This window comes from Crocodylus porosus, unplaced genomic scaffold (genome assembly GCF_001723895.1).
Source record: "Crocodylus porosus isolate Cpor-Errol unplaced genomic scaffold, CroPor_comp1, whole genome shotgun sequence".
Taxonomy (NCBI): Eukaryota; Metazoa; Chordata; order Crocodylia; family Crocodylidae; genus Crocodylus; species Crocodylus porosus.
This window is the reverse complement of record NW_017728909.1, coordinates 42,615,629-42,626,132: the sequence shown is the minus strand read 5'-3', so window position 1 is coordinate 42,626,132 and position 10,504 is coordinate 42,615,629. Positions and strand designations below refer to the sequence as shown.

General features: G+C 40.8%; 1 protein-coding gene across 1 annotated transcript in view; it reads right to left on the bottom strand.

Annotated features, from left to right (window-relative positions):
* Nucleotides 1–1,944: 1,944 nt before the first annotated feature.
* LOC109307961 (peptidyl-prolyl cis-trans isomerase CWC27 homolog) overlaps nt 1,945–10,504 on the bottom strand; it is a 28,799-nt gene continuing 20,239 nt past the window's right edge. Inside the window, exon 3 of the mRNA XM_019532139.1 lies at nt 1,945–2,996. Coding sequence (XP_019387684.1) covers nt 2,834–2,996 — 163 coding nt within the window. The 3' untranslated portion in view covers nt 1,945–2,833. The remainder of the gene's footprint in view (nt 2,997–10,504) is intronic.

The window sequence follows — 10,504 nt, the reverse complement described above, 5'->3', positions numbered from 1 at the left end:
GCAAAGAACTAAAAGTTTGGAGTTATCTGAATCCCAGAACTCCTCCAAAGAGAGATGTGAAGAAGAGAGTAGGTACTGAGTGCTGATTGGTGCAGCTTCCTCACTAGGAACATGTAATTCTGCGTGTTGGCTTGTCCTCAGCCCTACCATAATTGTCTCCCTAAATTCAATTATGCTGGTGGCTGCATGTCACTCTTCATAAGCACATGCGGAAGGCATACAGCAACTTGTTTAGTATCTTTCTTCAAACCTGCGTACTGACTGGGAAGCTGCCAAAATTAGCCAACAGGGATGATGTGGAGGGGATGTGAAATTAAATCTGTTTTCCTTGGGGACTGAGGTACCTTACGCCCAAATGGAGGGAAGTGCCTGTTATCAACTGAGATTTACAGCTGTAAGCCCAGTCAAATGGTAAGGATGTGCTTGGGTGACTTTCTCACAAAACAGAGGGATATTGCTAACCATAACCCTCTTTTATCCAGATGCTCAGTGGTTAGAGTATTCACCCAAGTTTGGTTCTCTCCCCTGCTTCCGACTATTCAGAACAACATCTACCACTTCCAAGATGCATATTCTAACCACCATACTCAAAGGTCATCTAGAGTTCGGAGTTCTGTCTATCATGCTGAAGCTATTCTACATACCATTTGGAGAGACAGGAATGGTAAACAAGAAGACAGTATATCCGTGGGTTAAGGTGACTTATCTGGAAAAAGTGAGTTCTGGTCTCAGCTCCAATGAATATTTATACTTTTTATATTTATTAAGTAGGCATTACAACAGGGACTAGAATCTATATCTCCTCTTTTCCAAGTGTTCTTACTAACCACCAGTGTGTAAAGTCACCCCAAAATATTATATAGCTTTATGGTTGGAAAATTAATTTGGGAGGTAAGAGATGCAGCTTAAAATTTTAGGCAGAGGAGAGAACTAGACCCTCATCACCCAGCCAACGTTCCCTCTAACCTGCATGGTGTGTGTGGCCACACAGGTGAGCCTGGCAGTGTGTGTGTGTGTGTATGTGTGTATTGGGACATTGATGGAACTGAATTTTGAACTCAGTAATTCTATTTTTTCCCCAATGGAATGAAAGGATTTGATAACATCACTTTCAAGAATGATTTTTCTAAAACCTTTTTTCTACTAAGAAAATAATAAGTGATGGTGACTCAGGTACATGACTATGGATAGTATTCTGTTCCCAGCTTTCTAGCAAGAAATAGACACCCAGCCAAAAAAAAAAAAAAAAAAATCTTACGTTAATTCCATTTCAGATTCTGTAACAAGGAACTTTGACTCACTTTTTTGTGAATGGCAACATTTAAGAATATAGTCCTCTTAACACTTCAAAACCATGATCCAATATAATTCACTCAAACCAAGAGGAGGACATTGGCAGCCTGTTACAGAAACTCATTTCACACCTCCAGGGTTTTTTTCCCTTTATCTCAGAGATTACACAGCACATTTAAGTGATATTCTGCATTTAATCTAACATCTGCCATTTGGACCATATTAACACACCAAGACAGGCTTATGTACCTCACACGTCAGACCCTATCAAGAAAGTTGGTGGTGGCAGTTTGATAAGGACACCATACCTTGCTGAACTTGTTCTAAAAACAACATCAAGAAAACATTCATCTACTCACACTTTTTAATGACCTTGATCTAGTATGTCCCTCTTAACTGAATTTTCAACTGTTTGTTATAAATGTGTTTAGCTTGTGTGCTGGCACAATCAGAAATACAGTATTGCCAGGAATTTTGGACTGGATTGGATTTAACTTTTAAGTTTTGTGAAATTATGTTCAATGAATGGTTATTTAACTTCCTAGCTTCCCCTGACACTTTCAGATGATGTTACTTACACTGACTAACTTGGAGAATATATAAGGCCGTAACATTATATGTGAAATTTTTAATAGTAAGACACAAATTTGAGTTGCAATGTCTGCATTTTAATATTTAGATTAATAAACAAACATATACAAACAATTCAGTAATCAAAATGAAACCAGACGCAGGACACTTGAAATACCAGCTCTCCTTCTGGGAGTAAAAGTATGTTTTCAATTATTGCCCTTTCTCTCCCCTCAATAATTGCTATTTAAATTTAGTTTTGAAAATTCTGTAAGTCTAGTGAAATAACATTCCCAAATCTGTATTTTAACTCTATTTTCCAAATATTTTTGTACATATATCTCAAGACAAAGAAAATGCAACTATAAAGTTACATTTTGGGTTTTTTTAAGAAAAGAGTTGGGAACTTTTAAAAATTTGTCCTGGAAGTCTGGAATTTTATAAAATTATCTTCTGAGTGGCACAATGTTATTGAAGAATTACTAGTCATGTTCAAATATTTATATGCCTATCAAAAACCCTGTAATCAGAAAACGGGTCATTTTAAATTTAAATTCTATCACTTTAATCTTAAAAGGCTGTACGTAAGACTAATTGAAGAATGGGGAAAAATTCTTTATTTTGGTAAATATGGTTGCAAACAGCAAACAAAATATACCTCCTCATTACAATATATATACATATCATCCACATGTTATCAATATATAGTAATTAAATTGTAGACCTTAAACATATCATTCTAAAAATGGTCAAAGAAGGAGAGCCTACATAATGCACAGAGATCACTTGCTTACTTCACTGCACAATTTAGAGAACAAATAAGAAAGCTGTTTCAGAATTAGACACTAGGTTCTTGAGAAATTCCTTTTCACACTTGTTGGGTGATATTTTTAGGAACTACAGCTACTAAAAGGCCAATCCTGTACTGCAGTCACTTTTCAAGGCAGCTCTGGACAGCTTTACATTCATTTCATCTCCTTTCCTTTTTTTCTTTCATTATCTTTTTGCTTTCCTCTCTTCTCCTCTTATTTACGGGATTCCGAGGATCATAGATTTCAAAAGTGTCTTCATCCTGCATACTTGCGTCTTTCACTTTTCTGCTTCTGTCCTCAAACTGAAGCACATGTGCCATCCTAGAAAGCAAACAAAACCACAGTTCAGATTTCCTGAGTGGAAGAGCTGGAGTTCAAGAACCTGAAATGACAAAATCCTTGAAAAGATGTGGTGACCAATAATACCTAAAAAAAATTCGCTGTCTTGTACTTTGTATTGTATGTTAACATGTTAACCTTTTAAAGAGAAGATACCCAAAGAATATAGCTGGTGTTTGTTCTACTGGGTTTCACTTCTAGTATTGAGCCCTTTTGCTTTGTTTCTACTTTCCATGCCTTCCCAGATGAATTAAAAATAATTTTCCCATTAATTGCGACAGTGTCTCAAGCTTTTCTATTAGTCACTTTAGATTTCCTTTAATGGCTTTCGTCAGCAGAGTTGCAGAAGTAAAAATGGGCTTATATTGAAAACTGCTACAGTAGACATGGGGAATGCATCAGTCCTACCGTTCTACTTTAAATTGAACATGCTTTGTTATTCTTAGAATACCACACTGAAATCTCATTCTGCTCCTCAAGCCAACTTTTTCTTTCTGATTATGATTAGAAATCTTAACTGTACTAATATTTCTTTATTTCACCAAATTCCCAGTGGTCTGAAAATACCAACATGTTCTAGTCATAAGTACCTTGTTGGCTGTACTCTGTGGAAAGAAGGCCTGGAGTTGATCAACTCTGGCCTTATTAGTAGGTGTCACTGAAGCTGGAATAAATATGGAAGCTGTCACAAATCATGGAGTTTTATGCTAGCCAAATAAAATCCTAAAGGGAAGTTGTGTTGTTTTCCTCCACTGGAAGAGGGACAGGGGGAATCACCAAAGAGAAAACAAAATGTGAACGCTTATGACAAGTTTACTAGTTGTAAAACAATGATCTTTACTGACAAGTCAGATACTGTTCCATATTACAACATGCTGAACTGGATGTGGTTTGATTTTATATGCTTGAGCATGCCTACAGGATTAACACTTTTTACCACAGCTGTAATATTTTAGATGGAAAATCCACTCCATTAAATTATACTTCACCCCATTCAGAAAAGAGTTTTTCTATAAAGCTGCTACTTTTGAATTCATAACTCCCTGTCAAAAACCCCCCCACAACAAAACCTTGCCCAAACTTCAAATTGGGAAACTTACACAAGATAGGCGACCAGTTGCATTTGCCATGGGGATCTTTCAATGTGTAAGTGGACCTAGCAAACAAGTCCTCTTAAATCTGAAATATGTAATTATAATCCGTTTCCTCTCAATATCTGTTTTACACACCCTACTAAGTCCTTACTTTTGCAAGCTGTACCATTCTAAACACGTTTATATTGTTTTATTTAATGATATGTAGGCACCCTGTTGGAACTTGGAAAAGATGTAAAAGCCTGAACAATTGGAATCAATATGGGCTTTTCATCACAGGATGTAGTACTGTAGTCTTTCCAAGCTTGCACAAAATACCAGCACCCAGACTTAAGGAGCCATGAAGCACAAATCCAAATTCAAGAAGGGAAAAGGAAGGTATTGCCTAAGGTACTGCATTCTTATAAGGACTGCTATTCTACAACTACCTCTGATTTCACTTTCTATTAAATAAGAAAACTATAGGCCAGTAACTTACAAAACCATTTGGGTTCATCATGCTTTAGATTTGCTTTAAAACAAAACTGCTATGTTCAGCATAATAAACTCCTGACCTGTGTGGATCCATAAATCACTGATTGCAGTGAACTGAAAGCATGCCTGTATTTTACAATGTCTGGTGAGAATACACATGCATATTTGTTATAGTTCTTTCCAATATATAAAGCCCTAGGAGCTTATAACCCTGTACACACCAATAACCCTATAATTTATTTTAGTCATATGTAAAATCCAGAATAGCACAATTTACCCTACTTGACTCATGATTGCCTGTTATGGGCACATCCAGATGATAGTGCATGTGCCGGTTATGGCATCTCAAAGCAGTTTGAAATGCTGCAAGAGGCATGCTAAGAACAAAAAAATGTTTCCCACACTGCACATTTGCAGCGCGGACTCTAAATCTAATACTAGGAAGCATGAAAAGAAAACCACGGTGAAAAAAAAAAAAAGGCTCCTGGAGTATGTCCTGAAGTAACCTGAGGCTGAGTCCTCCAGAGAGATGCTCTGCCATCTGGCTATAGCATCTCTATGGCTGCCCCATGTCCCTGCTGCCCCAGCACACTGCCTCATATCATGGGGCAAATATGAGCAGGGTGGGGCTGCAGTGGTGACCTGGAAATACAAGTGGGGCAAGGCTGCAGTGGTGACCTGGACCTGGGTAACTAGAGATGGGGTGATGGGGATTGTGTGGTTTCTGGGGGTGTGTGGGAGGAGTGTGAGGTGTGTGAATGGGTGTGGGGGGGTTGTGGGTGCGGGTTTTGTGGGAGGACCGCCTCACACATGTCATCCCTGCTAACATGTGCCTTGAGCCCCCCCAGTCCTGCTCAAAGGCGTGTGCTAGCAGGGCAGTCTGGACTGGAATGGCTTTGTTCACCATTTGCCAACCCTGGGTCAGGCAGTGCAGTGCTGCTGTGGGGCTATGCCAGGAGTGGGCCATGGCCCTGATGACCCAGCTGGCTGCTGCTACCAGCACTGGGGGCTATGCACTTCAGGGGGTGGGTGTATGGCAGCCCCCCCTCAAATCCCCCACTTACAAATATCATACACCCACCCACAAACCCTACACCCCCACACACCCCACATCCCCACCCATCACACACCCAAGAACCCCAGCTCCCTACACCAATTCCTCCCTCCCTTCCTCCTACAAACCCCACATCCCTCCCACATCTCACACCCTGTAAGCCCAGCTGCCAGACAGGATGGGACCTGCTGGCAGGAGCTGTGACTGCAGGGGCAGCTGTTCCCACATCCTGGTTAGTAAAGAGGTCAGGGAAAGCTCTGATTTTTCTATGAGAAAAAAAAAAAAAAGCAAACATCAAAACATACAGACATTCAGAATTTATTTGATGATGATGATGGAGGCACTGGTAGGTTTCCAAATTGCTTTAAAATTGTAAATAAATCAATAAAACATTGCCCAATTGATATCTCTCTCTCTCTTTCTCTCTCTCATATATAGTGGCATTTTGGTTTAATCGTGGATGAACATGGATTTGGGGTATTTTAAGACAGAATTTGCAACTTTTTAAACAGGGAACACCAGGATTACTGCTACCCACACTCTCCCCCGCCTTGGTCATTCCTGACGGGCAACTGGCTAGTGTGTGTCGATATAGATATATATAGTTTTATATATAACTATACATAGCGGGTAACTGCCGTTTTTTGCACTTAAATACAGTTTGCCATTCAGCAACTCCCATGTACTCCAGCTAAGCACCTATGCAGGGATACAGAATCAGCCAGGCATGCATGTAAGCCTGGATAAGTCCAAACATTTTAGTCAGGCAGAAACTACCTAATAACGTCAGGGATGAGGGCACCAGAGTTGCAGGTCCCCTTTTTGAAGCTGGCACACTGGACAGCCAAGAAGGAGTTACGTTGGCCTAGGAAGTAAAGGCAATGGGTATGTGGCACAGTGAGTTGGCTGCTGCCTGGGAGGAAAGGGACCCTAGGTTTTAACTTGGGCCCTTTCTCCCAATGAGGCAGGAACTTGCCTAATGCTGTTTATTCATTTTATTAATTATTAAATGCAAATAGCAGGGGGCAAGAAGAGGATTGGAAAAATCTGTATGATACATAGCCTATGGGCTGGTGATTAGAATGCTGTGCAGGAAAACAAGAGATTCAGGTTAAAATCACCTCTAGAAGACTGGCACCTGGAATGTGGGGCTTCTGCTTCCTGGGCAAGTGGCTTAACCACTTAAGCTGAAAGATGAGAGTCCATCCTCTGCCCCTCTATTTTACTTCTGGCAGATGCACATGAAAGGTAATTCTATTTGCCACAGAGGGAAATCGAATCCAACCCTGTGTACAGTTGTGCAGCTTCATATGTGTCACTTAGGTATGCTAAGTGAAACAGGATTTAGGACTGTGCTAGCATTTACCTGGAGAGTTAACTTGATCCTGATGAAAGTAAGTGGAGTATTCTCAGATCTCTAATTGGATCACATACTTTTAATACTTATAGACAGAGACACTCTGAGAACTCATATAAAACTTGCATACAACTTTTACATTCTGATCAAATGAAGTTACACAATCAAACTGCCACAAAAATACCAAAATAGAAACGTCTCAGTTCATTGTGTTAATCAGGTTAAAAGTAGAGGTGCACCAATACATCAGCCCAATTTCAGATTGGCACCAATATAAAGAAGATTGATTGTATTGGAAACTGGCCTGATGTGGCCAATAATTTGGCCAATAAATGCCTATGCATGCGAGGAGCACAGACTGGCACTTTGGAGAGCTGCGTGCGGCTGCTAAGTCTGGTGTGGTGGAAGGGAAGTGGGGAGGGAAGAGGCGTGGGGGGGCAGATGAAGGCTCCCGTGGTGAGGGAGGAGTGGGGCTGGGGATGGGGCAGGGACTGGGGCAAGTGATGACCAACTGGGGTGGGAGCCATGGCTCACCTGAGGGGGTGTGTGGGGGGGAAGGCAGCTCCCATCGCTGCACGCCACTCATCTGGGAGCCACTAGTCCAGTACTCACCTGCTTGTCCTGCGGTTCCCGCTGCTGCTCCCACTGCTAGTCTGGGAGGGCATGGGGGGGCAGAGGAGGATGTGTGCCACTGGATCTGCGCAGGGCTTTTCCCAACTTGCCCTGCCTTGTGAAAATCTGGGGACATTCGCTCCCCCCTACAGCCTCCCAGACTAGCAGCGGATGTAGTGGCGGGACCCGCTGGACGAGCAGGTGAACACTGGACCACCAGCTCCTGGATGAGTGGCACATGGCGGCGAAAGCCATTCCCCCCCACCCCCTCAGGTGAGCTCCAGCTCCATTCTGCATCTGCCCCAGCGGCACTTGCCCCATCCTCTGCCCCAGCCCCACTCTTCCCTCCCTGCAGGGGCCTTGATCTGCCCCCCACGCCTGTTCCCTCCCCCTCCCCTTCCACCACACCAGACGTACCAGCTGCATGCAGCTCTCCAAGCTGCTGGGCTGGTATTGGAAATTGGATCAGTATTGGCCAATATGCCTCCTTAAAAATTGGCTATCAGTATTGACTCCAAAAATCTTTATCGGTGAACCCCTAGTTAAAAGAGAAAATAGTTGGGATTTTCCCTTCCTGAACAGGGTTTACATGTACTCGTGAAAATAACTGTAAAAAATTAAATTTTGTTTAACTTTTACTGTATAATTTTTAGATAGCACCTAAAATAAGCCTCAACTACTTCTGTTTCTGTTCCTTTGGTCCAACAGTGATTTGAAAGCAGTGTGCCACTTTCTTTTCCAAAACTATGAAAGTTATTTTGTATCAACAAAAGTGTAAGAATAATATCTGCGTGGTTTTCATAGATATTTGTAATAAAAACCTTCCTGTGAATATCAGCATATTCAAAAAAAGTACAGGCATTAACAACAGAGTGAATTACTTTCTTCTCTTCATTCTCATGATTTGGAGACAGTGGCTAGAACTGTAGTTCATATGAACAGATGGACAGACAGAAACAGATCAGTGAGTCCAAAGATCAAAGTAAAGAAAAAAAAGGATTCTCTCCCTAGGGGAAAAAAAAAGTGAGCTGTTCTGGATGAATGAACTTGCTGGCACTCTCCATTTCCATCAGCGTACTGGGTGGCACATGAACAAGAGACAGATGAGAGAAAGAAGAGACAAAAATAAAAACAAGTAGAGGAAGAAAGGTAAATAATAAAAAAGGATAAAAATGAGTAATAAAAACAAGAGAAAAGAAGCTGACCAAAATGCAAATAATGGAGAATAAAAAGGGAAAACAAATCTTAGACACAAAAAGGTAAAAGAATGAAAACTGAAAACAAGAACATTCGAATCAAGGAAAAGAACAGGAATCAAGGAAAACAGAATGGCAAGAAATGTGAAAAAGCAGGAAGGTTAAAAAAAACCCAACCAGATAAATTAACAAAACTAAATTTGTTGCGCTTTCCTTCTGAGCTGATGCACTGCAGCCAAGAACTAGCCTCTGGAAGCTGCTCCAATTGCTCCCACTTTCGTGAGGACTGGTGGATTCTGTGCCACAACAACGGAACAATTTTTCAAAGAACACTTTACTGGTGCGGGTGATAAATGTCTCCTGCTTCTAAGCCTACAGACACCATTAGTGCTCTTTGCAGCACAGTACTCCTCTATGAGAGCTCCTTAACCATTTTCCATCTGGCATATCTCAAATAGTATCTCGCTCTCTGTTTAGGGCTTGATGCTCTGTCTTTCATTTTAGTAGCACACTTAACACAGACATTACCCAAACAATTTGCTCCTTAAAATAATCATGCTATTATTCTCTATGGGCTGTGAAGGAAGAGAGATTGTTCTGTTCCTTAAGCACTTGAGAGGTGCTCAGATTCTGGAGAAATGGTGATCATCATGTAAGTACCTGACAGACTTCTAGACCTGAACTTCACCTAAGTACATCTGTTCACATGTAGTTTTTTTAATTCATGTGAACCACCAATATTGTGAATTATTCCTATGCTGAGACCTGTTGGTTTCCCTCATCCAACCACTAAGAACTGTTACAAACTAGCTATGAAAGCCCCATTCCACTCCTGGCAGTACTCAGGCCTTTCCCTCTATCATGTTCTAGTTCAACATGGACATAGTTTACTGGCATCTCATTTCCATAAGTTTCCACTAATTATGAACTGTCATATAATTCAGTGTGTGACCTCACCATTTACTGACTTTGTCCATTTTGTTTAACTGTTCTTATTTTCACTTCTGCATATTCCTTTGTTGTGCTCTCTCATTTTATCAACAGACTCTCTATGTTCTTCAACCTTTTGGGGCTCTGTTATAACCTTCTACCCTACTTTACATGTTTCACTAAGCTTTAAAAATAAAATTACATTTTGCTCATGCACAACAGAATTCTAATAGCTAATTATTCTACTGAATTGCTAATCACTGACTGAATATCATGACGGTTGATAATTCGTGGAAATGCAGTGTTCTGAATAACAGTCATGATGACTAACACATCTTGGGTCAGCCAGAAAAACATCACTCATAATGTTGAGCAGTGTGCTTTTCTGACCATCCAGATTATGGTATTAATGCTGAGCCAGAATGAAAACTGATGACTGCACTGAGAGGATTATCATGCTATGTACTGAAAAGGAATTTAAAAATAAAATCATTACATTTTTAGTTATATTGATAAAATACATAATTTGCAGATCTGGACTTTTAAAAATGAACCTAATTAACGAAAACAGATCTTAATTGGTAGATGCCTCTGGTATATGTCAGCAACTTAAGGAGATGATCCTCCAAGCCCAAAGGAAGGTAATCTCAACGAGGATCAAAGGGAGCAGGAGGGCAACACAAGTCTCCATGGCTCACCAAAAGCATCCGGGAATGTCTCCTTGCTAAAAGGGAGGCGTACACCCAATGGAAAGAAGGGGACATCACCAGAGA